Below are 26,143 nucleotides of genomic sequence, written 5' to 3' on the forward strand. Positions count from 1 at the left end.
TCCTCCTTCCATACCACCTATACCTCTTCCAGCGCCGCCACCACCGTCACCACCGCGAGAATCCACGAGCTTGAATTCTTCATCCCCCAGTCCTCCATCCAGGACTTCTTCGTCGAGTTCTTCTTCGAGTACTCGAAGCAGCTCCTATCCCCCGAGAAGTCCCAGCTACATGGAAGCCATCGCTGCGAAGCGGCATGGCGGAGGAAGGAAAGAGGGCATCATCGCGGGAGTGGTCTTCTCCTGCATCTTCGCCTTCCTCTTCTTCATCGGCAGCGCCTATATCTACACCAGCCGGAAGTACAACTTCGAGAGGGCCAACTCCATCCGCAGCCAGATCGATGGACACATCCCTGGCGCCTGAATGAATCCAGCCATCTTCACATTCTTACTGCAGCAGAGTTTTCGGCGCACTCGTAAGAACTTTAAAAGCGCCGATCGTCGAGAAATGTATCTATAAAGACAGGCTGCTTCGATTTTCGTCTTCTTCCTTCGAACAATTTAACTCTCTTTTCGAGCTGCGGATGACTCGTTCTTTTCTTTTCCTCGGCTCGGCTTTGCTTTGATGATGTCCAGTTGTAAAGCTCGTCCCAGACTGCCAGCAAAAGGACTGCTTAAAGCGGGAATCAGCGGCGCCAGCTTCCGAGTGGAATCACCACTGATTTGGGAAAGACTCCCTGTACTTGGCATCCTCGTCTCGAGCTATGCTGCCGACCATAGCGTCCACTGCCCGGCCGCGCAGCAGTCTCCTGGCAATTCTGTCTTTTGGAGTCTCCTTCTTACGGAGCATAGCGCTGAGACCACCTTTTCGTTTCTTTGGCGTTTCTTCATCCAGGCTTTTCCTCTCTAGGCCTGCTTCAATCGTCTGCGTGTCGTGAGCAAGCGCGGCAGTTCTCAGCACGGCCTCGTTGTGTTGTCTGTCTGTCCTGGCTTGAGACTGTCGCAAACGTTTATTCTGTTTCCTTTTGGCTTCATCCCTGCCTCTCACGTTCCTTACGGCTTGAGCAGCCAAAGCTGCCGGACTGACCGCCGCCTTCTCCTTCCCCTTGGCTTCGACAGCCCTTTTCTCCTCGAGAGGATTGCCTCTATCGTCCCGCGGAATTATTGTGCCATGAAGCGGGCACTTTCGGAGATCTCGTCTCTGGCAAAGGCCTCCATTCCTCAGCGGTGCCGAGCAAGGACGTAACTCCGACTTTAAAGGCTGGTAGTACGATGCTCTCACTTGCATCTCCGCCATCTTCTCGGTAGAGATGAGAGCGTCCGGATCCACTCTTCCCCAGTGGTTGTCGAGAACCAGTCCCCTGTTGTTTGCAGGAACCGCAGCGTCGGAGCCCCAGGCGTCGAGAAACGATCCCCACGGCAGCACGGGAGCCTCCTCAAACAGCTTCTGCTTAAGCTCGGACATGGTTGCGTTAGATGACGAAGCCGTTCCTGTTGCTGTAGCCTGAGGTGAGGAACTCTTTTTTATTTCGCCACCTTGTTCCCGTTCTCGTTCTCGTTCTCGTTCTTGCTCTAGTTTGTGTCGTGGACCATCCAGCTTGCTCCTGTCAAATATCTCTTCTTCTTCCCATTCCACATCGTCGTCAGTGGTGGTTTTGGATTTGGCCACCTCGACAATCCCGAGCTCCTGACACTTATCCTTTAAGACCACCAGGCGGTTCCTCAAGTCGATCACCTCCTTCATGAGAGCATCCCGGCTTTGTCGATCTTCCGGGTCGACTCGCATCAAAACCGACAGCCATTCCTGCGCTGCTGGAAGATGTCTTGTTGTCACCAACTTGAGCAAATCCCGGGCCATGTCGAAAATGGCCCCGTTGTCGCGAGATTCCGTGACCATCAATTCCTCTTGATCACGCATGGACCGCAAGCTTTGGATCCCAAACACCTCATTACTGTCCTCTTCATCTTTGTCCACCTCCAAAAATCCATCCTCGTCCTGGACCACCTCCTCCTCCTCGCTCAAGATGGCAAAGCATTCTTCCAGCTGACTCATCGTCGACTCGAGATCTCTCCTCAAGCCAGGGAAATTCTCCGTGAGTTGGAGCAGCCGGCACCGGAGAAGATCTTGCGTGCGCCTGTCCCTGGCATTCTTTTCTTCCTCGGCTCGATTCGCGGCCTCTCGAACACCCGGAAAGTCGAGACGTAGCGTGAACTTCAAGTATTCGTAGCCAAGCTGGAGCTCCTTGTAGTGAGGCCCAAACGTCTCGTTCCATCTCTCCACGATTTCCAGCGCCTTAGCCTTGAGCAGCGCCGCTCGATCCGCGGGAGCTGGGAGCGGCTGGTCGGTGCGGTGCCCTAGGCAGAGAACCATAAATTTCTCGAGCACCGCCACGATCTGGCCGCGAAACAGCTTCGATCGCGTAAAGAGCTGATCGATGAGCAGCAGAGCGAGAAGCCTGACCTGTTGATCCGCCGGAGTGAGAATCCCTCGGCCGATCGATCAAAATGCTAGACCTACCTGGGAGTGATTCTTCCCTAGCCGGTCCATGAGAAGGTCTGCCGCCGCCTTGACATTGTCATCTGAGGCGCGCACCAGCGCCTTGATCGCCTTGAGCAGCGGCTCCTCCAGCTCCTTGCCCGGGGAATTCGTGGCCGCGAGGATGAGATCGCTCAATCGCCCCGCCATTAAAGAAGAGCTAGGGCAATCGCGCGGGAGAAGAGATTGACAAGGTTTCAGGTTCGAATCCAGTTTCTAGTAAAAACTTCCTCACAAGGTCTTAGGTTCGAATCCAGTCTCTAGCAAAAAATTGCCACGGCTTCCATTATTAAGTTGGAACTTTGGACATGGGAAGAAAGCGATTGAGGTAGCCCAGTATTAAACTATACAATGTGTCGGCTTTGAGGAAATATTCCAACACGACTGCAAAGAAACAAGCACGGAAAGATCTAAACAAAGTTTTCTCTAGAAACTTGGATCTTACCAAGACGGAAGCGAAGATACGCGTACTCCACCAAAGATCTCGAGTACAAAACAATTCCCTGTTCCCGAAAGCCTGGAAAATGATAAACTTTGAGAGCGATTCTAGATCTAGAATGTTTAAGATTTAACCTGGTTTTCCACGCTTGTGCATTGCACGGCCAAGCAAGGCGTAACGAGCGTACGTTTCAAGTCGCAGCCTTCGTGGAGCTCCTAGTTTGTGGACGATAGATCTCAGCAATCCACTGTTCTCACAGCGTTGATTATAAGAATAGGAGACTAGAGAGGTGCTTACTCTGTACGAAGGACGATCAGAAAGTCGCGAGAGAGCCCTTCCATGAAATAAGATATGTCGCCCATGGAAAACTTTCTTACTTCGTCCCTTAATCGCGTTCGTTCTTCGGGAGACATGCCTTTTCCGAGACCGGATTTGCTGCAAATCAATAGAACCAATAACTTCAGTGAAAGAAAAAGAAAAAACAATAACCAAAACCTGTCCAGCGTCCGACCGGTCAATATAACAGGCAAAAATCGGGAGTATTCGCCGGCACCGAGTTGCAAGCCCGACTTTTCCATCTCAGCAGGGTCGGAGGTTATCATCGCTTTCCACAAGTTGCAAAAGTTGCGCCTGAAATTTTCATCGAGCTCGCGATAGAGACCGTGATCCAGAATAACTACGAAATAATGTATGGAGAAGAAGGAAAAAGAAACATGGAGCGCATACCGATATGAAAGTTGTGCTTGCTCCCTCGAGCCGGATTATGGCTCACAAGAATGTTTCCAGGATGAGGATCCCCATGTACAACACCGTGACAAAATATCATCTCGGCAAAAATCTCTAGCAACACTCGAGACACCTAGAAAGAAGGATCAGACAACGAACAGCTAGAAAAGCTTCCATCTACCTGTTTCGAATCTATTCCCGCTTTCTCCATGCTCTCTACATCGTCAACCTGAAGAACACAATAAGTCAAGCTGCCAATCAAATTAAAGCTGGATATGGCACCTTGCTACCGTGCATAAACTGCATCGTCAAAACTCGATTTGTGGTGTAATCCTAGGATGAATCATGTTGTTAGCCTGAAAACTTAAATGAGCTGCGAATAGAAAGCTCACAAAGCTTTCCGTACCCAAAAAACTGAAGGAATTTTCACTTCCTTTTTGTTTGCAAAGTTTGCTGTTGCTCTTTCCGCGCTTCTTGCCTCCCGTGCGAAATCTAAAAACACAAAAAGTTCAGATTCGAAATAAAAAATATCGATTGCGGCTACTTGCCTAGTTCACTGAGAAGATTCTTTTCAAACTCCGGCACTAGCCATTCAAATTGATAGTCTGGAAAAAGCTGCAAAAAGAACGTCACGTTTCCCATGATTCAAGGAAAAACAACAAGCTGACAATGATTCAAGCAACAGGAATAGAAAATACCCAAGCAACGCATTTGGAAAGAAAGGCCATCGTAGAAATATCGATCTCGAATTGTCGTTGCAATCCTGGATATTGGACCTGCTTACAAAAAACTTAAGCAACAGAAAAAAAATCTTTATGGTGAAGTGACTTACTTTTACAGCAACTTCTTCGTTTTCAGAGAGCCAAGCATGATGCACTTGAGCAAGTGACGCTGCAGCAAGAGGCTTTTCATCGAACTCGTGAAACCTGAAAGAACAACCAAGACAATGAAAGATATGCTACCAAGTACTTCTTCATACATGTCTCCTGGAGTCCTTCCAAACTCTTCTAAGAAAACTTGTTTTATTGCTCTGTAAGGCCAAGCCTGTGCCTAGAAAATCAAAAGAAAACACGAAATCAGGCAGAAACAAGCTTTCTCACAACGCACCTGATCTTGCAAAACTCGTAGAGTCTCGACATACTCCTTCGGGAACTGCCCGAGGGATGCTATAAACTGTCCAGCCTTTGTGTAAAATCCTCTGTTAGCTTCACAAAGTCTTAGAATGCGTTTAGCAGCTCTGAGATGGACCTACAAAAATAAAAATTCATTGAGCTGTTTGCTCCTCGCAAACACGAGTGAGAGAATACCTGTGAAAGAACCTCGTAATACTCCTCGGTTTTCTTGTCATGGTCGCGCAAACTAAATTTGTAGTCTACACTGTTGAGCGCGAACTGGATATTTTCAGAGCCGAGTGAGCCTATGATCGATCTACAAATCGATCTGAAGAGCAAGAGGGAAGAAATTCTGTACTTACAGTGTAAACAGCACGAGTCGATCGAAAAATTCCGAGCGCTGGCGCAGCTCCATCGAAGCTCTCGTATGCTACCAATCCAGCGACGATCGAGGCGCTTGTCAGCAGCGGCCTACGCCTGAGGCGCGCGGCGAGTAGCGCCATTTCTTTCCAGCCCTAAAAACTCTCTCTGGATGTAAGATGGAGAGAGTGAGAGGGAGTGAATATTCGTTTCTTGGATCTTCCATGGATTTTAGGTCGTGTTCTTCCTCGCGAGAAATTTGGGCGCGATGTCGAGCACAGTCTCCCAGACCGAGCGCGGCCATGAGAGATTCCGGGAGGGCAAGTACGAGGAGGCGCTGGAGCTCTACTGGGACGCATTGGCTGCCGCGACGCTGGATTCGCATCGCATAGCTCTCCACAGCAATCGCGCTGCGTGCTACCTCAAGCTCCGCAAATACAAGGAGGTGAGAACTAGAGCTAGAAATTCTCGCGGTCTAATGTCGAGAAATCCTCCATCCAGGCCGCGGAAGAATGTGGAGCTGTGCTCGAATTGGATGACAAGCAAACCGGCGCTCTAATGCTCCGCGCACAAACGCTTGTCATCATGAAGGACTATCACTCGGCGCTGTTCGATGTCAACAGGCTGCTGGAGATCGATCCATCGTCTCCAGCCTACAAGAATCTGCAAGCCCGAGTCAAGACCCAGCTCGTAAGTCAGTAGTTCTAGCGAGAATTCGGCCGCATTGGCAGCTCTAACTCGTCGCAATCCAGGCACTGGATCCCATCCCGGAGGCCGAGAACGAATTCATGCCCGAATCCACTCCCAATTCCCCCAGAGTTTCCAAATCCCCCAACACGATGCTGGCAGCGGCGAGAACACCAACTCCCGCGAATTCCAAGGAACCGGGCACGAATTGGGAGGCAGTTCCAAAGCCCAAGGGGCATTCGAAGCTGGATTACTCGCGCTGGGACAAGATTGGCGCCGATCTAAGCGACGACGAGGAGGAAGAGATCGAAGAACAGCCCCAATACAGATATAAGCTAAAAACCATTGGCCTTAGAGCAGCCGCGAGCTATTGACAAGAACACTTTCACTGGGCCAGTGTAAAAATTCGCATACACAGGAAAATTCAAAGGAAATTCACAGGATAGTTAAAAAACTTTTTTTACTACTCTCCACCTCTATAGCCATGTGTCCGTGCGATGGGGGCATGACACCACCATGCTTGCCACCACAAAACGCTGGGCATGGACCCACCCATTTGTGATTCGTGCCATTAAACTATCATGGCCATGGCCATGCCACATGATGCTAAGGAAACGGCAATAGCAATGGAGAAAGGGGTTCTAGGGTTTGCTTCTAGGGCATGGCACGCGCCTGGATCCATTCGACGCACTCCGGGTAAGCGCTCCTCCTTTCTCGCCTAGCGAGTGACAAGGCAGCTCCTCGGCGCTGGCGCGCGTGGCGCTGATTTCCCTAGCACTGAATTCGTTGCGTTTTTTTCCAGCGCGGATTGAGTGAGGGCCGAGGAAGGAATCCGGGCTTAGGGTGTAGAGCACTCGATCGATGCGTCGGCGCTAGTGGATCGAGTTGAGGGGAATTGCGTTGGATTGGATCGGATTGGAAGAATGGCCACGGCGCTGGAACCTGCCACTTACTGGTGCCATCAGTGCCACACGTCCGTGAGGCCCAACGCCGGGAATGACATCCTTTGTCCGTTCTGCAATGGCGGCTTCATCGAGGAGATCGAGAACTCGCCAGGGATCGTTTTCCCGCCGCATCGCCAGAGACCAACCGTCATCTTTGGTGGTGAGCCGGGATCTGGGAGGGAAACCAGAGGTATCTCTGCTGATGGCGATACTCCTCCCGCTGGTAACCAAGGTGTTCGTCATCCTCCAATTTTCCAGGTTCTCCAGGCCATGTCCGCGATTCTCCAGCAAAGTCGAGACAACAACAACAACAACAACAACAACAGCGCTGGTGCGAATCAAAGAGACGGCGCCGACCACGCGGATCCACTTGATCCCATGATCCTCGTCCAGAACATGTTTGGAGGCAGAGGTGGAAACGTGGAGGTGTTCTTCGACACGGGCACTGGAGCTCGACGCTTGCCGGCAAACTTTGGAGACTACTTCTTCGGGCCGGGCCTGGACCAGCTGATCCAGCAACTCGCAGAGAATGATCCCAACAGGTATGGCACTCCACCGGCGTCCAAGACAGCGATCGAAGCCATGCCCGTGGTGAGCATCACCAGCGAACACATGAGCGGTGACGGTGGGCAGTGCGCGGTGTGCAAGGACGAGTTTGAGCTGGGGTCGGAGGTGAGACAGATGCCGTGCAAGCACCTCTACCACGGCGACTGTATCCTACCATGGTTGGCGCAGCACAACTCCTGCCCGGTTTGCAGGCACGAGATGCCGACCGACGATCCAGAGTATAACAACACTGCACCGGGGCGAGGCGGGGCTCAAGCCAGCCGGGCTGCGAATGCCGAGATCGGTGGTGCTGCTGCTAGCGGTGGCGGCGGCGGCCCTGGTCGTGGTTTCACTCTCTGGGGATCTGGAGCGAACTTAAATCTGGATGGTCACCAGCACCACCAGGACAGCGGGAGCTCGAGACCGGCGGAGGAGCCCCGGAGTAACAGGCGAGTCTCGTTCCAGTTTCCATGGCCATTTCGCTCGTCTTCGTCTCCGCCACCAGCCCCAGCTCCTGCTCCTCCATCGTCGTCTTCGTCGCAGCAGCAGCATGGAAGCTCCTCGGCCAGCGACCAGCCGGAGAATCGAGATGACCGCCGTAACTAGCGTCGTACATATGTTTTCTAAGTGTACGGGGGGAAGAATAAGTGATAAGGAGTTGCTGGGAGGGAAGGGTGCGGAGAACTTGTGAAGTTTCCTTCTGGAAGAAACGTTTACGCGATGCTGGACGTAGCACGAGTAAAATGTGGTGATTATTTTTTATACAAGATTTATTTCTCCTCTCTTTCCTTTTTTTTATTAATTTATTTTTGTCCAATATCTATTCGACTTTTTGTTGGTTTATGGAAATATTTCACGTGTTTGTCATGCAAACACACACAATCCTTCCATTATGACGCACAGTACTTAAACCATGAGTGTGATAGATTGATCAAGGGTGGCCAAAATGTTGGTCCAGATCCCCAACCTTTAAGACGATAGGAATTTTCTCTTTTGAACTTTGAAAGTCCATCTAAAAATTCGAAGGACCCAAGAAACTAGAAGGAAGACCACCCTTTAATCGAGAGACCTTAGACTCACCCGTGATTCTTCCCGAGAATATCCCACCGCAGGACACCACGCACGCGGTACCACACGCTCCTATCCAACAAACGTGCGCATTATCGAATGCGCACGTGAAAATTTGGCATTGCCAGGTAGCCAGGTGGCACGGATGACGTCCCCGCGCTGACACGTGTCGCAATGTGGAGGGCATCCGTACGATCCAACGCGCAACTATTGGGGACATAAGAACCAGTGGGGGAGGCTTCGAAGGAGTAGAAGAAACATCAATCCCCAAAGAACAGGGTCAAGACAAAGAAGAACCACTCCACTCCAGGAAATTTCCCCTCGATCCATGATCTTCTCTCCGGCGCGCTACAATTCGTGCTGCCTGGGATCGATGGAGGACAAGGAATGGAGCTCGCAGAGCAGTGGATTCGATGCGTTCTTCGATGAGGAGCTAATGCAGGGGATGTTCTACGATGTGGCTGGAACAGAGCAGGCGATCATGGTGGATGCGCTCGCCCACGCCGGGCATGATCAACAAGAGCAGCAGCAAAATCACGAGCCCAGTGTCCTTCCCGCGCTCGCTCAGGAGGATTTGAGCTGGGCCGCGCAGTCCAATTGGCGATCCAAGCGGGCCAAGAGCCACGATTCCTCTTCCAGCTCCGACTCGGATCAAACCAACAAGGCGCCCATCTCCGGTATGATCTCTTCTCCCTTGGGAATTCTCGACTAGCAGACGATCTTACATTCTATCATTCGCCCTCGCAGAAACGAGCTCTGCTAGAGCGCTCAAACCCAAGAAGCCCAGCGATGGATCCACCAGGCGCCATCGCCGGACCAAGTTTCGTGGGGTGCGGCAGCGTCCCTGGGGGAAATGGGCTGCCGAGATTCGCGATCCAGTGAAGCAGGCCAGAGTGTGGCTGGGGACCTACGACAGCGCCGAGGACGCCGCGCGAGCCTACGACGAGGCCGCCATTCGATTCCGGGGCATTCGCGCCAAGCTCAACTTCCCGGACGATCCCAGGAACGCCTACGAGATGTTTCCCTACCAGCCCAAGCGATCGGACGCTGCGATCGCGCAGGCATCCAGCGGCAGCGCTAGCGCTTCCATGCTACCGCCCCAAACACAGCATAAGCAGCTAATGTCACAAACGCCCACACAGGGGATTTGCATCGCGCCCACGGATTCCACCAAGGTTTCGACCCAGCAGCAGCAATTCCCACTCTCGATCGACGCCGCGCGGTGCATCAACAAGCTCTCGGATCTTCTCTTCAGCGACTTGAGCTCACCAGTGGCCATGGTGGCCCCAGAAGCGCATCAAATCAATCAGCCACTCCCGGAGAGGAGGAGCTTCCCATCTCCCCCGCCGCTGGTGGTCAATCGCGCGTCAATGCCATCGTCCTCGTCGTCTTGGGTCGATCAACTGCTGGAATCTCCGCAAGTGGCGTCGTCGTCGTCCTTGTCGATCATGGAGGCATCAGTTGTATCATCATCCACAGCACTGGAGCAACTCATCTCGCAGCCAATGTGGAGCCCCACTGCGATGGTGGCGCCCATCTTCACGCCGCAAATCGCCGAGGCCTCCTCCAATTCCCCCACGGCCACGCTCTGGCCTTCTTTCACCTTTTCTTCCTGTTGACAATCAAAACCACGAGACCATTGAGTCCATTGTTCCCAGGAGTGATCTTGGGCTATAGTCACTTTAAACCATGGTTTCTTGCTCCATCTCGACAGCCTGCTCGGCACACTTTGCTATGGAGCACGCCAGCTTTTCCGGCGATGGTACGTGAGAGGCCGCGGTAGCCGCGGCAGTAGGCCATTTCTTGAGCCTCGTCTGGAAGAACAAACCCTCGAGAGTGAGCGAAAGAGCTGGCAGAACTTTGGTTTACCTTGGCTTGCTCCTCGCAGTACTTGACAACGTCGGCTATGCTCGCTGCTCGGCCGTGAACCAGCGCAAAAGCCCATAGCAGCAGCTTCCTTGGAGTGCTGAGGTCGAGGGGGTCAAACCCCGGGATCGCTTGGATGCCTGCCGCTGGCTCGGTGGACGCTGCTCCCAGGGGTGATGCCATGAAGAGGTTTATACCGCTCGGGAATGGCCCCGACGTGACTTCCCGGTAGAACACGAAGGTGGCACGGAGGTAGCTGTGAGCTTTCTCGGCGTTGTCCGGAGAGACTTGGACGATCGGCACGGCTTTGATGCGGGAGATGTAGGCTGCGGAGGCCGGAGGAGCAGCGCTTTCTTCCGCTCTGGCTGCTGCTGGAGATGGAGAGACTTGGGAGATCTTGCTCGTGGTGTCGGCGTCGTAGGGGCTGAAGAGGAGGACGTCGTATTGCAAGTCGACGATGAGCTGCGGGGTGTGGTCCGGCAACCTCTCGAGCGGGGTGACGGACGCGAGGGCCGAGCAGAGAGCCCGGCACCAGGCGACGGTGGCGTGCCGGCAAATCTGTGAGAAGTGAGGATTGCTTAGCTTTTGATGCTTGAAACGCTTCCGTATCCTCTCGTTCACGAGCTCCAGTGCGTCCACGCGACAGTCGTTCTCCAGGTAATGGAGGTAGCGATGGATGTAGCTGAAGGAAAAGAGCTGAGATCTTTGGAAAAAAAAAAAAACAATGGATCTTTCTTACCAGTAGACAGCCACTTCTTGTCCCTCTGACTCGGACGTCTCCGCCCACCATATCCCGTGATCCATGAAGAGATTAAACATTCTTTCGAGAAGGCCTTGCAAGGAACTGAAGGACGAAGACGAGGAGCTTTCGGCCTGAGTGATGGTTGCGCCCAAAGCATGCACGTAGGATGAAAGCGCTGCGCTTGCTATATCTTCGAGGCAAATGGAGAACTGAAAGAACCGAGACCAAAACATCCGAAGATCACGTAAAAACCGATGTTTTCCCTATTCTCTTACCCTCTTGTCTATGCGGAGTGTGGAATATGCACGCTCCAAGGTGACATAATCTCCAGCCTTCTCGCAGAGAACGAAGTAGAGTAACAGGTACTTGCGAACGCATGTGATAAACTTTCGGGAGCTTTCTGGGAGCCCGAGCTCCAAAGTCTTCTTGGCATAAGTGTGGCCGGTTGCCTTGCGCCTGCAAAAACAACGACCTGTGAAATGGTTGTTTTCCTTGCAACAAAACTTACTTGTTCTTCTTGATAACGCCGTCGAGTTCCCACATATTTATCGTGAAGAGCGATCGACTCGATCGGAAACAAAAGGCGAGCTCTTCCTTGGCTCTCTCCCAGTCCTGTTCTTCCGCTCGGCAGTAGAGTCCTTGGGCAATGCAGAAACGAGCCTTGTGAAAGTGCTTTAATTCTCCATCAGTGCACGCCTGCATAGCGGAAATACAGTCCTTGAAAAGAGCTCTCCATGCCGTCGCTATGTCACTCTGATAAGCTTCCTCGTTGCCAACTTGCTCGTCTGGTTGCTTGAGCTTACTGTTGACGAGCTCTTCTGTAGAACTTGAATAACAAAACTTGGCCACAGTCTGGGGAAGGAAATCATAAAAACTTCTATAGTCTCGCTACATGGAAAACAAAGTTACCTCGATGATTTGCATGTCGTGATAACGCCCTTTGCAAAGCAGCTTCAGCCGTGAGCGATGCAGACGGTATAAAGAGTCAACAGCTGAAGGATTCAGCTCAATGGCCCTCTTGTACAAGCTAAAGGATTCTTCGCTGGGCTTTTCGAGTTTCTCAGAGAGCTTGCCAAGATAAAGCAAATGCGTCCAATCCGGTCTGCATACCACAAGTTGAAAAACGAGATTTAGAGAGATATAAAGAAGGAAATACCTCAGTGAATATGCTATCTCGCAGTGCTTGATCGCATTTAGGCACCTCGAAGTCCAAAGAGCGTCTTTCTTTTGAACGTGAGAGCGTTGATCATACGAAGGAACTGTATTCTGAAGAGTCTCATAATAGACCAACGCCAGAAGCTCGTGAATCTGGAACTACGTCATCAAGCATCACAGCAAATTTGGACTTGAAAAAAGTACTCACCTCGTGCTTTGCTTGAGGAGCTAGTGCCAAACTCATCAAAAGGCAGCGTCGACTTCGTCTCCGGCTAGTTTCCACTCTGGACGTTAGCCTCGCGTTCTTTCGCCACTCGAGAACATTTACATTCTTGCTACCGTCGTTAAGCAGGAGATCAACTTCCTACAACCAAAAAGATCACACAGAGATCAGATCGTCAGTCTTAAACAAAGAAGAATACCTCGTCGTAAATGCCTGCGAGTTTGTGCCAGCTCTCGAACCGCAGCATGTTGTAAAGAAGATCGTATTTGAAGAGGCTCGAGACATGCTCAAAAAACTCCTCCCCTTCCTTCGTGAACACGAAACCAGGCGATCTATCGGTGGGCGACGTCTCCTCCACCTGACTTAGCAGGAAATAGAGATTCTGGTACACCTCCGCGTAAGACTGGGTGTTTGCTTCAGCCTCTTCACTCTTTGGTTCCTCTGTAGGAGTGGAATAGATTACCACGGCAGTAGCGGGATTCTCCTCTTGCTTGGGAAAAGCAAAGCTGACAAGCTCGTCGACGTTGGTTCTGTTGATCACCATCTCCGAGAACTTGTCCTCGTCAAAAGACAAGTCGTCCATAAAGGCGTCCACGGCATTTCCCACCAGGATGTTTGAAGGTGGCTGAGGAAACTGCTTACGAACGGCTTGCAAAACCTTTCGCAGCTTTCCCAGGCCGGTTTTCTGCAGGTGGAATCGAATCCATCAGTCGAGCACAAGAGTAGAAACAGCCAAAGACTTACCGAGCACGCTTTAGCGTAGGGAAGAACATACTGAAGCACGGCGGCACATTGCTCTTTCGACTGAAAGTCGCCACCACTCGGTGTCTTGTGGAAGGCCAGATCGCTGGAAGCTCCTGACTCGAGGTCCGACTTGAGGTTGAGACCATACAAGCAGAAGAAGCACTGATCCAGCGCCTTGTCCAGGCCGCCAGCCTTCCTTCTTTCGAGGTCCTCGCTCTCGCAAATCTTCTTCTCGGATAAATCAGTGAGTGACTCGGACCTTCTCACGGAGCCGCTCGTCGCTGTGCTTTCTTGTGTACGTGCGTTCTCGCTCTCAGCATCCCGCTGCTTCAGCATCACCTCCAGCGACAAGAGATGCTTGATAGCCATCTTTAGAAACGAGCCTTCTCCTTCGTCACACGAAGCTCCGGCCGCGCAAACTCCCCGATCAGCCAGTATGTCATGCACTGTTACAAGAAGAGCCACCTAGAGGAAGGATCGTGAGTGATATGAATGTAAGAAAAAATGTGTGTACCTGTTGCTCCACGGGCAATGCTGGATGAAGCTGCTGAACCCTGCAAAACGCAATGGCCGCGTCCACGAAGAAGCTCGTCTCCAGGTTCTCGCTGAGACTCGAGTTGGAGTGCTTCCTGCAGGAGAATCCCGATCCAAAATGGATCAGAACCGCCAGGAGAGCATTCTGGAGACGTCCCAGTGGTAAGTCGACATGTCTAGAGGAGTCCGTCTTCTTGAGAGCAGCGGCACACCGTGAAAGCAGCCTGACTTCCTCGGCGATTTTCTTGCTCCAAGTTCTAAGCTCCTTGGCCCTGTCGTCGTCCATCTCACCGCTTGCAGCGCTCCCTGGCGAGAGCGACAGATCGTCGTCGGGTTTGACGAAAACTCCAGCACAGTGGCAGAAGATCTCCAGCCTTTTGAGGTGGCACTTCAGCTGGATCACAAAGTTGGCGGGCTTCACTCGTTGACACGCAGATATAAGCATGCCGAGCGCCTTGAACTCCTGCGATTGCATAGCATCGGTGCACTTGCCGCTGAACGTTTTGGATGCTCTGTCTGAGAAGAGTGCCGGCTCAAGAACCTTAATGAGCTCCAAATACTTCTCTTCCTTGTCCAGCTTGGCCACCGTGTTTTTCAGCAAATCTCCAACTTCAAACTCGTATAGTTTCTGCTCGGCCATTTCCAACGATATCCTTTTGTCCATCTTGCAGTGAGGCAAAACTATCGCCGTGTAGCGCTCGCGTTGTGCTTGGAGCAAGCAAAGGCACTTTCGAAACTCGCTGAATCCTTTCTTTGGATTACCAGCGAGCATGCAGTAACGCCCGTAGACCCAATGAAACCGAGCCCAGAAAATCCACCCGGCATCCCTTTCGATGCTGCTGCTTCGTAGAGCATTATTTTCCTGATCCCAATCAACTTCCAGAGCCGACCACTCGATAACCCGGCATATGTTGTAGTTGCAGTGGTCGAGGAGCTTGCCTGGCTCGGCAGAAGAAGACGCAGCATCCAAGTATAACTCGGCCAGGAAGAGATTGCACCTAGAACTCCTGCCGTTCCCCCAGTGCCTGGTATACTTTTCCAGCTCGAGAAGAAGCTCGCTTTGCTCCTTCCAGTCTATACCACTGCTAGAAACGCGCTCGAGAATAGCGTGTCCAACGTGATATAGTCCACTGTTGTTCGCATAGTCTTGCATGAACTGCGTCACCTCTCTAGCTTCCACAGTGACGCAAGAGGCCGAGCCCTCGGGTGAAGACGACGAAGCAGAAGCCGCGTATGCCAAGGAGCCGTCTACTCGCTCGCAGTGCGTGATAACTGAAGCCTCAGGATCGACTTCGACCTCTAAACGCGAGCTGTCGATGATGAAAGGCTCGAGAAGTTGTGTCAAGCTCTTGGGACAATCGGCCACCGCCTCCTCACCTTTGATCCGGCTCCGTAGCCGAGTGCTTCGACGTTCGTGTGCATGGCTGTCTTCGACTTCTGAGAGCTTGCTCGGGCTTATCTTCTCGGCAAGAGAGACCGTGTCGCAGCCACCATTGTTGAGAAGAAGATCATCTGTCAGCTTGGCAGAAGTCTGGCCGCTGCTACCACCATCGGGACCTTGCACCGAGAAGAAAACGCGAGAATTGGCAAGATAGCAGCCGTTCTTCTCTTTGAGCTCTTCGCTCTTCAAAACCTTCCCATGCTGCCTATTTTGCAGTGACTCCAGAGTAGCCTTGACAAGGAGAAGCCAAGACGGCTCCTGTAGCGTTAACTGGACCGAGTACTGCTTCCTTTTTTTCCTCTTGGATGTGTCCGGGACAACGTCGAGCTTCCTCTTCCGTTGAAACGAAAGGTTGGTATGCGTCGGTTCCAAACCGTCCATCCCCGCAATGCCAGTGCCATGGTGCTTGCCTTCAATAACGCTCTTGATATGAAGCGCGCGAGGATGCGAAGGATGGAACTTAAGCAGACGTTTCACAACTGAGATGCAGCCTGTCTCGTCTCCAATGGCGATCAAAACTTCGACAAGTTTCTCCATGCAACTCCCTGGTCGGAATAGAACTGCTGGTAAGATCTTCCACACGAAAGATATGAATATATTCTTACAGTGTCGTGGACTGCAATGGAGACCCTGCTCAAACGCTTTGCGTGCGATATTGAGCTTTCCAAGCGAGCAGGCGAGTGTTCCCAGACGATTCCAAAGGACGACATCCTTATCGTCGATCGCCACAGCTTGCAAGTAATAGTGAAGACCTTCAGCGGAAAACTCTGGTCCTTGCTTCACGTAAGTCTCGGCTAAGTTTCTGTAAGTTAAGAACCTGCACGAGAAAAGATGATCAAGGTCCAAGCTTTTTCTTTTTTCACTCACCTCAAGTGGAGCATTGCATCGGATTTTCCTCGCTAGATGGAGAAACACAGCGAAGAAACAATCAGAAGGACTCAGAGAATAAATTTGGAAAGAAAAGCTTAAAGTGTTTGAAGTTACCTGTGATTTGATGGACAAAGGATCTTGGATGATCGCCTGGAAGAGACTCCGAGCATTTGCCAGGTCCCCGCTTTGCAGACTTGACAACGCATCTTGGTAGAGCTTCGTGAGATGAGACTCCTATGTCACAAAAACTAAGTTTAAAACAACTAGCTACATTCTTTCTAACCTGAGATTCTAACCTGCGCTTCTTTTGTGGGGGCCAAAGGCTCCAATCGGCTTTTGGAATTCTCACTCTCGTTGATAGCTGAGATCGCGTACTGGCAAGGCGACCGCGTTACACATAAAATCAAGAAGAAGCACAAGATGGAGGCTTGCTCGACTTACCATCACGGAGTCCTAGAAACCCTAACAAAATGAAGAGAGAATGAAGAAGAGGAAAGGCTCTTTTGTTCGCAGTCGCAGAGGGCCAAGGATGGATCAAAGGAGAGGATGCAAAGAAAAAGAATGCTATACTTTGTTTCAGGAGATGTGCCGGAAGTGAATAACTACAACATATGCCGAGAATGGGCAACCAAAAATATCGAGTTCCTGGAAAAATATTCTAGATAAGCTCCTGCAAGAACTGGGCAATCTTCTATCGAGCTTACAAACCACCATGTTTGATTGCTTACAACATTCTGAGAATAGAGCATGTTTCAAGCGTTCAAAAGAAATAAATGGGACATTTTCGCGACCGAACATACATGCCAAGACACCCAAATGTTCTCTCCTTGCAAGTATATTCACGATGGATCTAGGGCTAAGGAGATCGTCAACCACACCCCATCACTTCTCTTGTAAAGTGATAGCCCTCGAGAAGACTGGAGATCTTTTCATGGAATGCAAAGCGCATAGACGCCGACATGCCTGATCGGTGGTCATTATTGAAACCCAAATAGTTGGCCGTGAATGATCCTGATGCTCTTTAGAGGATTAGATCTTACTATGGCCAAAGTGGCAATTGCATCACTGGTGAAAGGTATTTTCCTGGCCAGAGATAGCAATGTGCAGCCAAAACCATGGTCATCATATCCATGGCAGCTAGCCCACAGCTATTCCCAGCCATGAGCTCTCGGGCAAAATGGGCATGGATAGGAGAGCACATTTGTTTTTTTAAAGGCTTTGTTTTGATGGTTTTGCACAGTATCACATTCCTACTTGCAGCCAAGAATTTGGCTGGGCATTCTAGAAGATCTTGGTTTTTGTTTATTCTTCATTTTCTTTGCTTATAAGCTTTGTGTACCTTACTTTGATGATTTGGAAGATATGGAGGTGTCACAAGTGATGTGCTATAACTTTGACAATCCTAAACAGACTCCAAAGCCATGCAGCAAATTTTCTCACGATGGAAGGCATTGCAACCAACTTAACTCCTTAAAACTCTATAGAAATGAAAGCAAAAATTTTCATGCTGTTATCAATGGCAGTGCTTTAAGTGTGGAAAAACTAATCACCTAGCAAAAGTGTGCGTTGATAAACTAAAGTGAGGATGAGGAGGAGTTAGGCAAGAAGAAGGCATCAGACTTCAAGATACTTACAAGCCTTCCTTTGCATTGCTCTTCTGAACAATATGATTTTTCTCGCCTGTGTGCATATGGGAGTTCTAACAAGGGCAAATCTTGAGTTTGCCTTGTGGTGATATTGGTCATTCTAGCTTGCTGAGAATTATAAACTCTTTAATCTTTAGTTGTTTACAAGGTACCACATTTCCTTATAAGTTCACGCTTTTTTAACACCCTTTTTATATTATGCTTTCCCCAAACCCAAAAAATACTTAACTTTAAATATCCTAATAATCAGTTAGAAATATTTTTCTTCTTTATATTTAAACCCTAACTCTCTCTTCCTTGTTTACTTTCTTTTTTACTCCAATTTTGATGTTAGACTTATATATGAGAATGAGTCTAACACCCAAGACGAGTAGCCACAATCAGTGAACCACATTGGGCAAGTTTTGTGGAGTCATTAAAGCAGCCTATCTTGTCTCAGCTATTTTATTATATAATAATATTTATAGTATCAACTAATGATAGTTTTGAAGTTTAGTTTTTGTCTTTTAACTTTTATAAGATATATAAACTATGTATAGAAAATGATACAGTATATATAAAAATACTTAATTTGCAACTCAAGTTGGTCTGAGGCTCCTAGGGTAATCAAACACTTTGGACCACCAAGACTCATGATAGCTCTACCAATGACACTAATAATAACATTGTGAGATCTTTCACAGTAGCTCTAAAACCAGGAACAAGAGTTCCATCATTAGATCCTGAGCCAAGACCATTAGCACTGCTTTCACTTCTACCAATACAACATTGTGAGAACTTGAGGCAGCTCTAGGAACAAGAAATTCCACTTGCAACACTAATGTTATAGGATTTTCATTAATATTTACATTAGCTGCCAATTTCTGGTGTGAATAAATTATTAAATTAAACTATTAACTCTATAAAATCTAATATAATAGTATGGTCACATTACCATTAAATTAGCTTAACACAATACATGTCCCTCGAATGCACCTAAATGCACCTGAAGAGCAACCCATAGTATTGAAAATGACAAGGTGACACAATGTTATGCATAGGCATCTTGTTGAACAATTCCATTGTTTGTTCCATTCTGGGTATTTGCAACAAGAATTATATTCGATGAGACTAGTCCTTCCAGTCATCATTCGAACAACTTCTTTGTGCACCATGTTTAGGAAACCACGAGAATGGGCCTCTAAATCTGCTTGTCATTCATGGTAGCGCTACCAGCCTTTTCCGATAAGCCACAACCAATCCAGTGTCACTCCTACAGTGACACCCGCAAGTATGAAGACCACCAAGATGTTGCCCAATGCATTTTGCTCCGGCTTCTGTACATAATATCAGAGGTCATAGAGAAAAATCGCACGAGCAAACACACACACACCTTGTAACCATTTGGCGCGGCGACGAGAACAGACGTGGTCAAATGCCCGTTGCTCAAGCCCAAAAGGATGCACAACATGATCATCCAGCCTTGATCGCCAAACTTGGCTGTCAAATAGAACGCAGGGAGGAATAAGTATCTGGCAATCACTGCTACCAACATTTGGGTTCTCGACTTGAGCTTGAGAGCTGGTACGAGGGGCAAATATCGTCCAGTAAGATCTCCAAAGTTGTACATGGCGATAAGAACCACAACATACCTAGGAAAAAAGAAAACTATATGAAAACCGCCAAGAAGGAACTGCTTACCAGGATCCTAAGCTGTGCTTCCCAGTATCCTCGGCCAGAAATCCTGGAAAGATTGACAGCGTGAGCACAAAAATTGCAGCAGCATCAAATGCATAGTCCAAGTTCTGCGTAAGCAGCTGAAAATTGGACAGCCTAGTAGTTGGACATTCTTCTGCATCCTGCATGCAGCACCAGCCACCAATTGTAAGTTGTAAGTTGGATAATTACCTTTTAATCCGACTACCTTGTCTACGTGAATGCCTGCGGCTGCGAGATCAGCACCAACTGTGGTTGCACCCTCCAATGCAGCGGCTTTTCTATAGTTCTTGATGGTTTCCAGCTTTGGAAAAACTACGGCATACAGTAGTAGGCACAAGAGCTGGAAAGACGTAGAAAGGAAGAAGAAAACAACTGTAGAAACGATCACACTAGTTGATTTGCAGGACAAGCGTTTGCAAACTTACGTGCTCCTTTACGAAGCCCGCCCTTGGTGCTGGCAAAGCATGCCTTCGTTACAAGCCTCAAACCAGAAGTGGCAGCACCAGAAGCACCAGCTCCAGCAGAAAATGACTGCATGAGATGCCGATTAGCATGAACAATATAAAGTCTCAGTACCTGAAGAAGATGAGGGTGCATGTAAGAAAGATCTCCAACAAGTCCACCTTGCACGAGGCCATCGCATAGACCGAATAACATGCATAAGGCACACAGACCTGTATAAGGTGCGAGCCCTCCTCCGCCATGACTAGCCAAATCTATCTGCAAACTTCATTGTGAATTAGTCGATCAGCAGAAAGAATCTACTCACAATGGGAACCATCAAGGAAGAGACAAAATACAGTGAGAAGCCCAGGAGAACTCGGAAGCGGGTATCCACCCTGGCTTCGTGGTACGCTAGAACCGCTACAGTGAAGAAAGCAGAGGCTTGGTATATCAGTGTCAGGACTCGAGAAGGATGGTATGCCTGAAAAAAAACTTGCCAATTGGTATGCTGAAGAATGTTTTTCAGACTCACCGGAAACACAACCAAATAGTAGTCCATGACAGTAACTATGCTGTTCCAGGGGAACAAGAGGCCAAGCCCAAAAAGCATACAGATTACATAGCTCACAGTAGACTGTTTTCCCTGAAAAATCACGAGTTTGTCCATGTGAACTGATCCCCATTACCTGTTTCAGATGATCTTCCATGCCGCTGCTTCTGGCTCTGCTGAAATATCAAAATACGGATCGAAACAAGCGAGCCTTGTCATTTTGTTTGACTAGACTGTGACACGTTTCTGTCCATAAATCAGATGATTTATGGGTTTCCGTCCGTCGCTGTCACTGCTGGTAGCTTCAGCACGTCTGTTTTCTAACTACAATTCTGTGTGGGGTTTTCAAAACCGCGAAATCAACAAACCCAAGGCATAAGTCGGCTAGCCGCAGTCAAGACGACGTCTTGGGGTTAACCTTGTAGCATCTTCAATCAACAGATGGGAAAATCCGGTTGGTATTGCCATCCGTAAGGAGCACAACTACACGGCAATCATAATTAGCTTATGAAGCAAAATTTTTTACAAGGAGATTTCTGTTCAGCTTACCTGAGAAATTGGTGCGATGACCAATCTCCGTTGAGAAATGCGTCCTGCTGATCCTGTTTCTGGATTTTGCAGATAGGAAATCGAAACAGAATGGAGCAAGGGAAGACACTATAACTGCTGCTGATCATGGCTCAAAGAATCTTGGAGCTCAAAGCAGTGACCTCGGAGATTGGAGGATGATTCGGTGTAAGCATTGTATCACCGGATTCATGCTGTTATAAATGTCGAGATTGAAACTGAATGAGCAGCTTGCGAAGGAAAAAACCTTATTTTTAGTATGCATTATCGTAACTTAATATCTTATTCACTAGAATGTAATCCGTGGCTAGAAAGCTAGTTGCCAGGGTACTTCAGCCACGTAAGATGGAACCGCAAGCAGAGGAAACCCCCAATTCCTTGCTGCACACACTATTTAAGATGAAATGGATGAAAATTTAACGAAACCAACGAACACAGGTACGCAAACAGCATGTATACACTTACATTCATGGTAGAGACTTGAGGAGATCAAGGTCGGCCTAGGGATCACTCTCCACGAGTGATGAGCTTATCGACTCAGTTTTGCTCCTCATTGTTTCTCCACATGTTCGTCAATGCTCTCGTCCTCGCAAAGTGTCATGTAGCACGTTACTTGGCACCATCCAAAGAAAACATCATCACCAGCAATCCAAATCTTTGGTAGGTACTCGAACCCTTGTTATCCAGAGCTATTATATTCTTGGTTATGGACTTTCAATCACTCATGGGATCATTTAAGTCAGTGGTTTTCTAAAAAGCAAGGGGTGTGTAAGCGTAGTAGAAAATTAGGACCAGTGAGACGAAGCGGTGGCTGTGTAATGGCTTTGATTGCAGTTGGTCTCTGAAAGAAAATTCTTGAAGTCAGAATCCAAGCTCAATTCATCTAACAATGCCACTACCAAGAAGATTATTTCAAATGTCAGTCCCTCCCAAGCATGGAGGAACACACTACTTGTGTACTTCTTTACCTCAAGAATTTTATAGCTTCTAACTTGGTGCATGGCGTGTGCTCGAAACTGCTCTTGACCACAAATGAGCTCAACCATATAAATCTCTGTATCATGAATCATCGAGCTTCTCTCTCCACCGAAACTGATCCGGTAGAGCAAGTCCATCAGCATATAACTGGCGGCGGCTACTCCTCACATGTCCCTCTCTCTTCCTCAAAATCACACTTCCTCACCACGATCTCTTGTGCTGCTCCCTCCTGCGCCAGCAGCTGCTCAATGTACGCCACCTCAAACCTGAAGAGATTCACGCAGCAATTCGGTTCCCAAACCTTAATCTCAATCTCGCGATGTTACTCCTTTGCACCCTCGATCCGCTTTCACAAGGTCTCGGTGCGTTTTCTCATCCCTGTCGTCTAAGTGATGCCACCATAGGGGCCATCTAAACTATGGATGGGATAGGGATCATAATAGTCATCGATCACCTCTGGTCTCTACCTCTGGCCTTGCAGGCTTGATCCCACAAGCGACACTACCTTGCAAAACAGAAAGGACGACCTTGTTGTTACATGTTGCATCAGCTTCACAGAAGTCAAAGAAGGAAGCACTTGCTACAAGCAACACTACAAATATTTTCATCACTACCATTCTTCAATGCTTTAGATGTTGCGCATGGTTCTTATATAGTGGAGATACGTTTCATGAACATTGTGAATGGCAGCAACCAACAAACAACAAATTCTAGTGTTGACTGGCAAGCAGACCATGCTTTGACTACTAGTCAAGCACGGCATGCTTGCCACTCAATATTAAAGCATATTCTTGGACTACTAGTCAAGCACGGCGTGTTTACAAATATTAACTGTATGAGTTTGACCGGCAGACAATTGGTCACATCACCTAGAACAAATATGTGACTTTTGTTGGACCAGCAGCGAAAAAAATTGGACTCTTTGATGTCGCATTCAAGATATAAAGTCTGGTGATCTTCAAATTTCTAGTATCCTGACAAGAAAAATATGTTTTCTCACTAGGGCATTGTATTTCTCTTCGCACTTGGCATGAATCTGTCTGCTGAGATATGATTAGATGATTTTGAAATGAAACTCTTAAGGTGTTCTTTCTTTTGTATAAGATCATGGACGTGGAAATTCTACTGGAGTTCAAGCAAGGCATGTTGCAAAGCAATTCTACCTTTTCTAACTGGCATGAAGGAAGCAAGGATGGGATTTGCAGCTGGAGAGGCATTAGTTGCAATTCTGAACGCCAAGTAGTGTCCATACATCTATCCTCTGTGGATCTTGATGAAGCCTTGGTGGGAACTCTCACGCCAAGGCTTGGGCAGCTTTCATATCTTTCAGAGCTGGATCTATCGCTTAACAAAATAACGGGGCAAATTCCTACCACTCTCGGCAATTGCTCCTCACTCACAAAGCTCAACTTGGGAGGGAACCAATTGACTGGCCATACCGGCAACATTAGGCCAGCTCCAGAATCTCACTGAGATCTCGCTATCTGATAATGTCTTGAGCGGGTCTATTCCATCGAGTGTTGGGAACTGCTCCAAGCTGCGGGTCCTCGATCTGGCACAAAACAACTTAACAGGCTCTATATCTCCATCACTGGGTAAGCTAAAAAAACTGGAAAAATTATCACTAGTTACAAACAATTTGGAGGGGCTTATACCAATCACTCTTGGAAACCTTTCGCGCCCCACAGAATTAGACATGTCTTGGAACCGTCTATGTGGCCCATTACCTGACTCTTTTGATGGTCTTCGTAGGCTAGAGAGGTTCATACTATCGTGAAACTATCTGAACGGATCGATTCCTTCAGATATGATGGTGGGCATGACATATTTAAAGCACCTAGAGCTACAACTTTACAGGAAACATTCCCATGTTTAATGCGTCTTCTCCCGTTGTGGAATGCTTCCTGTCAGACTGTTAACGTCCAAGCGATCTTCTCCCGTTGTGCTGCTTCGCTTGGACGTTAACAGTCTGACAGGAAGCATTCCGCATTCAATCACAGCGCTCAAAACTCTCCAGCAATTCATGGAAGCATTCCAAAAGGCATTAGTCTTGAGAGACTTGACTTGAGTAAGGAAGTTCCTCCACTCAACAAATGTACCAAGCTTGGCTATCTCGACCTCCACGGAAACCCAATATGGAGCAGACTGCCAACGTTTGGTGCATGCACTAACCTGGTTTACTTGGATCTCTCAACGAACAAGTTCCAGGGAGAGATTAGCTCAAGGCTAGAAAATTGCTCCCAGCGCAAGGTTGTCAACTTTGCGCAGAACAATTTCACGGGTGAGGTGTGGCTGGACGTGAGTAACTTAACAAGCTTGGTCTTCTTTGTCATTTCCAACAACACGTTGAGTGGCACCATTCCAGTCAAAAGCTTGAGTTCCACTTACCTACTATAGTTGATTAGACCATAGTAGGAACCATTTCACAGGCGAGATCCCTCAAGAAATTTGCAGCTTATGATGTTTGGCCAGATTCCAGCTTGCATCACCAATCTCATTTGGCTCCAAAATCTGTCAAACAATAAGCTCACAGGGCAGCTGCCAGGCAACCTTTGGAAGTTTCATGGTTTCAAGGGCAACGGATTTGAATCTTGGCATTTACACAGGGGTTCGGTTGAGCCTGGTCATCATAGTCAACGGCGTAAGGGTACAGTTTGATCGGACAACCATCGTTGCAAACAACATGACTTCATTGGGCATCTCAAGCAACTCTCTCAACGGTGAAGAAATTGGGCAACTGGTTGGACTAATGTATCTCAACCTCTCGCACAACCAGTTCACCGGTGCCATACCTCTCAATCTTTCCAGCTTGAAAAAGCTTCAGTCTCTTGACTTGTCGTGGAACATGCTCCAAGGCAGGATCCCAAACGAGTTTGGGGAATTGCCTTTGTCAGCCTTTAATGTTTCATTCAACAACTTAAGCAGATTGGTCCCAACTGCTTACAATATCAACACTCGATCACTTGCATTCCAAGGCAATAAGACTTCCTCTGCCACGAAGCTTTGTGGGCATTTGGCTGCGGTGTGTTTATTGGCTTTTGGGTCACATTTTTAGGCATCACGTGGGACATCCTTCAAATTCGGAAGTATAAGCTTCGAGCAAAGGACATATATTAGCCTCATCATTACTTTTCCTCCATCATTTCTTCCTCGTCTTGACAGTTCTTAAAAAATGCTAACTTGTCGCCAATTCCACATGGCTACTTTACTTTGATCAAAGTCTCTCTCTTCCTTAAGAGGGCCACTTTCCACTGCATTGTGCAGCCAACACGAAGCTATCCTGACCTGGAGCATATCTCCAAGGCTAATCCCTTCATTATCTATGATCAACGACTTCATGGAGTTCAATTGCCTGTGTCTGGGTTTGCTTTTGTAACGCACTACTTGACTAACTTTTGTCAGTTTTTTTTCTCGTTTTTAATTCACCACGACCTAATCAGCTTTTGTTCTGCTACACTTGCCAAGTGCTTTTGTAAGTCTCATGGGAGCAGCAGCGTTCGTCCAAGAACTCTTCCTCTTTCATTGGCATTCCACGGATCATGTCGGCATGGAAGGACATTATGCTTCTACAGCTCATGGTGACTATGTATGTTCTCAAGCCTCATGGAAGTGTTTGTGCCACAGAATCACAATGCCGTGATGATAAAGTTTTCAAAGTCAATTTGTATCATCTTTGATGGCATTTCGCTGCTTCAGCTCTCGTTACTTCTTGTGTTCCCAACAATGTTCCTGCCTCTGTGTTTGTTCGTCACCACCAGTGGCAGTGAAAACCTTGTCAGCCAGTCCAAACTATGGGAACATTACTTTTCAGTTCCTTTGTTGATGGTAAGGAAGTGCAATATCCTATGCTGTTATTGAGAGAAAAGCTCTATACACTAACTATTAGTATATGGAATGAACAGGATGAAGAGCAACCATAACTTCACTTAATAAGAAATTTATTATGTTTGGTTCAGTTTTGTGCATACATCTTTTGTGCTGTATGCACAAAAGTGACTCTCTTACACTCTAACTATATATGAAAGATAGATTTTTCTTTTTATATTTAATATAAAGCTAATATCTCATTTTTACTTATAATGTTTTTAAATATAATGCTTAAAAGTGAAAAGATACCAACATTATTGATTTCAAAATATTTTAAATTTTTATATTACAATTAACCTTTATATGTTTAATTTTTTGGTTTGCTTAAGCAAACCTGTTGGGATATATCTAGAATATACTTGGATATTCTAGGATATTGTACTATTTAATGGTTGTTATTAATTTAGATTATTCTTTCATTTATAATAAACTTCCATTTGATGAATTGAATTAATAAATAAAA

General features: G+C 48.0%; 8 protein-coding genes across 12 annotated transcripts; 4 read left to right on the forward strand and 4 right to left on the reverse strand.

Moving 5' to 3' along the window:
* Positions 1 to 450: 450 nt before the first annotated feature.
* On the reverse strand, positions 451 to 2,623 carry LOC9662154 (UV-stimulated scaffold protein A homolog). The gene is made up of 2 exons (XM_002992450.2): positions 2,456 to 2,623; positions 451 to 2,398 (listed from the first exon to the last, which is right to left on the reverse strand). The coding sequence occupies exons 1-2, from the start codon at positions 2,621 to 2,623 to the stop codon at positions 650 to 652; spliced, it is 1,917 nt and encodes a 638-aa protein (XP_002992496.1). The 3' UTR covers positions 451 to 649.
* Positions 2,624 to 2,732: 109 nt separating this feature from the next.
* LOC9629177 (uncharacterized aarF domain-containing protein kinase 1) lies at positions 2,733 to 5,313 on the reverse strand. Of its 2 annotated transcripts, none has more exons than XM_002992451.2 (16): positions 5,113 to 5,313; positions 4,946 to 5,029; positions 4,746 to 4,886; positions 4,618 to 4,688; positions 4,471 to 4,564; positions 4,337 to 4,414; positions 4,187 to 4,253; positions 4,045 to 4,130; positions 3,921 to 3,971; positions 3,820 to 3,867; positions 3,639 to 3,771; positions 3,408 to 3,588; positions 3,210 to 3,347; positions 3,047 to 3,159; positions 2,919 to 2,990; positions 2,733 to 2,857 (listed from the first exon to the last, which is right to left on the reverse strand). In XM_002992451.2, exons 1-16 carry the CDS (start codon positions 5,251 to 5,253, stop codon positions 2,763 to 2,765), a joined length of 1,593 nt encoding a protein of 530 aa, XP_002992497.1. In that variant the 5' UTR covers positions 5,254 to 5,313; the 3' UTR covers positions 2,733 to 2,762. The 2 variants fall into 2 exon arrangements, with proteins under 2 accessions (XP_002992497.1, XP_024521925.1); XM_024666157.1 differs by having other exon boundaries at positions 4,946 to 5,066; positions 5,113 to 5,228.
* LOC9629178 (RNA polymerase II-associated protein 3) lies at positions 5,312 to 6,260 on the forward strand. Its single transcript, XM_002992409.2, has 3 exons — positions 5,312 to 5,555; positions 5,612 to 5,800; positions 5,863 to 6,260. The coding sequence occupies exons 1-3, from the start codon at positions 5,379 to 5,381 to the stop codon at positions 6,169 to 6,171; spliced, it is 675 nt and encodes a 224-aa protein (XP_002992455.1). The 5' UTR covers positions 5,312 to 5,378; the 3' UTR covers positions 6,172 to 6,260.
* A 105-nt stretch (positions 6,261 to 6,365) lies between these two features.
* Positions 6,366 to 8,130, forward strand: LOC112343145 (E3 ubiquitin-protein ligase RING1-like). Its single transcript, XM_024666158.1, has 2 exons — positions 6,366 to 6,493; positions 6,600 to 8,130. Exon 2 carries the CDS (start codon positions 6,721 to 6,723, stop codon positions 7,891 to 7,893), a length of 1,173 nt encoding a protein of 390 aa, XP_024521926.1. The 5' UTR covers positions 6,366 to 6,493; positions 6,600 to 6,720; the 3' UTR covers positions 7,894 to 8,130.
* Positions 8,131 to 8,612: 482 nt separating this feature from the next.
* On the forward strand, positions 8,613 to 10,000 carry LOC112343144 (ethylene-responsive transcription factor ABI4-like). Its single transcript, XM_024666156.1, has 2 exons — positions 8,613 to 9,032; positions 9,103 to 10,000. The coding sequence occupies exons 1-2, from the start codon at positions 8,684 to 8,686 to the stop codon at positions 9,972 to 9,974; spliced, it is 1,221 nt and encodes a 406-aa protein (XP_024521924.1). The 5' UTR covers positions 8,613 to 8,683; the 3' UTR covers positions 9,975 to 10,000.
* On the reverse strand, positions 9,983 to 16,709 carry LOC9662157. The gene is made up of 16 exons (XM_024666155.1): positions 16,372 to 16,709; positions 16,227 to 16,304; positions 16,045 to 16,164; positions 15,928 to 15,959; positions 15,666 to 15,877; positions 13,600 to 15,605; positions 13,086 to 13,550; positions 12,541 to 13,026; positions 12,327 to 12,482; positions 12,120 to 12,271; positions 11,873 to 12,065; positions 11,472 to 11,815; positions 11,239 to 11,419; positions 10,961 to 11,172; positions 10,225 to 10,903; positions 9,983 to 10,169 (listed from the first exon to the last, which is right to left on the reverse strand). Exons 1-16 carry the CDS (start codon positions 16,372 to 16,374, stop codon positions 10,038 to 10,040), a joined length of 5,451 nt encoding a protein of 1,816 aa, XP_024521923.1. The 5' UTR covers positions 16,375 to 16,709; the 3' UTR covers positions 9,983 to 10,037.
* Positions 16,710 to 18,558: 1,849 nt separating this feature from the next.
* On the reverse strand, positions 18,559 to 20,448 carry LOC9629179 (equilibrative nucleotide transporter 3). 4 transcript variants are annotated; one of them, XM_024666115.1, is made up of 9 exons: positions 20,405 to 20,448; positions 20,251 to 20,361; positions 20,044 to 20,199; positions 19,851 to 19,994; positions 19,700 to 19,805; positions 19,480 to 19,646; positions 19,257 to 19,414; positions 18,949 to 19,207; positions 18,559 to 18,892 (listed from the first exon to the last, which is right to left on the reverse strand). In XM_024666115.1, the coding sequence occupies exons 1-9, from the start codon at positions 20,423 to 20,425 to the stop codon at positions 18,785 to 18,787; spliced, it is 1,230 nt and encodes a 409-aa protein (XP_024521883.1). In that variant the 5' UTR covers positions 20,426 to 20,448; the 3' UTR covers positions 18,559 to 18,784. The 4 variants fall into 4 exon arrangements, with proteins under 4 accessions (XP_024521883.1, XP_024521884.1, XP_024521885.1 ...); XM_024666116.1 differs by having other exon boundaries at positions 20,251 to 20,352; positions 20,405 to 20,447; XM_024666117.1 differs by having other exon boundaries at positions 18,949 to 19,055; positions 19,109 to 19,207; positions 20,251 to 20,436.
* A 2,472-nt stretch (positions 20,449 to 22,920) lies between these two features.
* LOC112343146 (LRR receptor-like serine/threonine-protein kinase ERL1) lies at positions 22,921 to 24,868 on the forward strand. The gene is made up of 3 exons (XM_024666159.1): positions 22,921 to 23,264; positions 23,790 to 24,111; positions 24,347 to 24,868. Exons 1-3 carry the CDS (start codon positions 22,921 to 22,923, stop codon positions 24,866 to 24,868), a joined length of 1,188 nt encoding a protein of 395 aa, XP_024521927.1.
* The last annotated feature ends 1,275 nt before the right edge of the window (positions 24,869 to 26,143 follow it).

This window comes from Selaginella moellendorffii, unplaced genomic scaffold (assembly GCF_000143415.4).
Source record: "Selaginella moellendorffii unplaced genomic scaffold, v1.0 SELMOscaffold_136, whole genome shotgun sequence".
In the NCBI taxonomy this organism is placed as follows: domain Eukaryota; kingdom Viridiplantae; phylum Streptophyta; class Lycopodiopsida; order Selaginellales; family Selaginellaceae; genus Selaginella; species Selaginella moellendorffii.

Coding starts and splice junctions, on each gene's coding strand:
- LOC9662154 (XM_002992450.2), bottom strand. CDS start 2,623: ATGGCGGGGCGATTGAGCGATCTCATCCTCGCGGCCACGAATTCCCCG. Junction 2,399..2,455: donor TAGGGAAGAATCACTCCCAG/GTAGGTCTAGCA, acceptor GCGGATCAACAG/GTCAGGCTTCTCGCTCTGCT.
- LOC9629177 (XM_002992451.2), bottom strand. CDS start 5,253: ATGGCGCTACTCGCCGCGCGCCTCAGGCGTAGGCCGCTGCTGACAAGC. Junction 5,030..5,112: donor CGACTCGTGCTGTTTACACT/GTAAGTACAGAA, acceptor GAAAATATCCAG/TTCGCGCTCAACAGTGTAGA. Junction 2,858..2,918: donor GTATCTTCGCTTCCGTCTTG/GTAAGATCCAAG, acceptor GTTTCTTTGCAG/TCGTGTTGGAATATTTCCTC.
- LOC9629178 (XM_002992409.2), top strand. CDS start 5,379: ATGTCGAGCACAGTCTCCCAGACCGAGCGCGGCCATGAGAGATTCCGG. Junction 5,556..5,611: donor AGCTCCGCAAATACAAGGAG/GTGAGAACTAGA, acceptor TCCTCCATCCAG/GCCGCGGAAGAATGTGGAGC. Junction 5,801..5,862: donor CCCGAGTCAAGACCCAGCTC/GTAAGTCAGTAG, acceptor GTCGCAATCCAG/GCACTGGATCCCATCCCGGA.
- LOC112343145 (XM_024666158.1), top strand. CDS start 6,721: ATGGCCACGGCGCTGGAACCTGCCACTTACTGGTGCCATCAGTGCCAC.
- LOC112343144 (XM_024666156.1), top strand. CDS start 8,684: ATGATCTTCTCTCCGGCGCGCTACAATTCGTGCTGCCTGGGATCGATG. Junction 9,033..9,102: donor CAACAAGGCGCCCATCTCCG/GTATGATCTCTT, acceptor TCGCCCTCGCAG/AAACGAGCTCTGCTAGAGCG.
- LOC9662157 (XM_024666155.1), bottom strand. Junction 13,027..13,085: donor CCTACGCTAAAGCGTGCTCG/GTAAGTCTTTGG, acceptor TTCCACCTGCAG/AAAACCGGCCTGGGAAAGCT. Junction 11,816..11,872: donor ACGACATGCAAATCATCGAG/GTAACTTTGTTT, acceptor TTCCTTCCCCAG/ACTGTGGCCAAGTTTTGTTA.
- LOC9629179 (XM_002992453.2), bottom strand. CDS start 20,385: ATGGACAAACTCGTGATTTTTCAGGGAAAACAGTCTACTGTGAGCTAT. Junction 20,200..20,250: donor ACTATTTGGTTGTGTTTCCG/GTGAGTCTGAAA, acceptor GTTTTTTTTCAG/GCATACCATCCTTCTCGAGT. Junction 19,647..19,699: donor CGGGCTTCGTAAAGGAGCAC/GTAAGTTTGCAA, acceptor TCGTTTCTACAG/TTGTTTTCTTCTTCCTTTCT.
- LOC112343146 (XM_024666159.1), top strand. CDS start 22,921: ATGGACGTGGAAATTCTACTGGAGTTCAAGCAAGGCATGTTGCAAAGC. Junction 23,265..23,789: donor GGCCATACCGGCAACATTAG/GCCAGCTCCAGA, acceptor ACAGTCTGACAG/GAAGCATTCCGCATTCAATC. Junction 24,112..24,346: donor CGGGTGAGGTGTGGCTGGAC/GTGAGTAACTTA, acceptor ATAAGCTCACAG/GGCAGCTGCCAGGCAACCTT.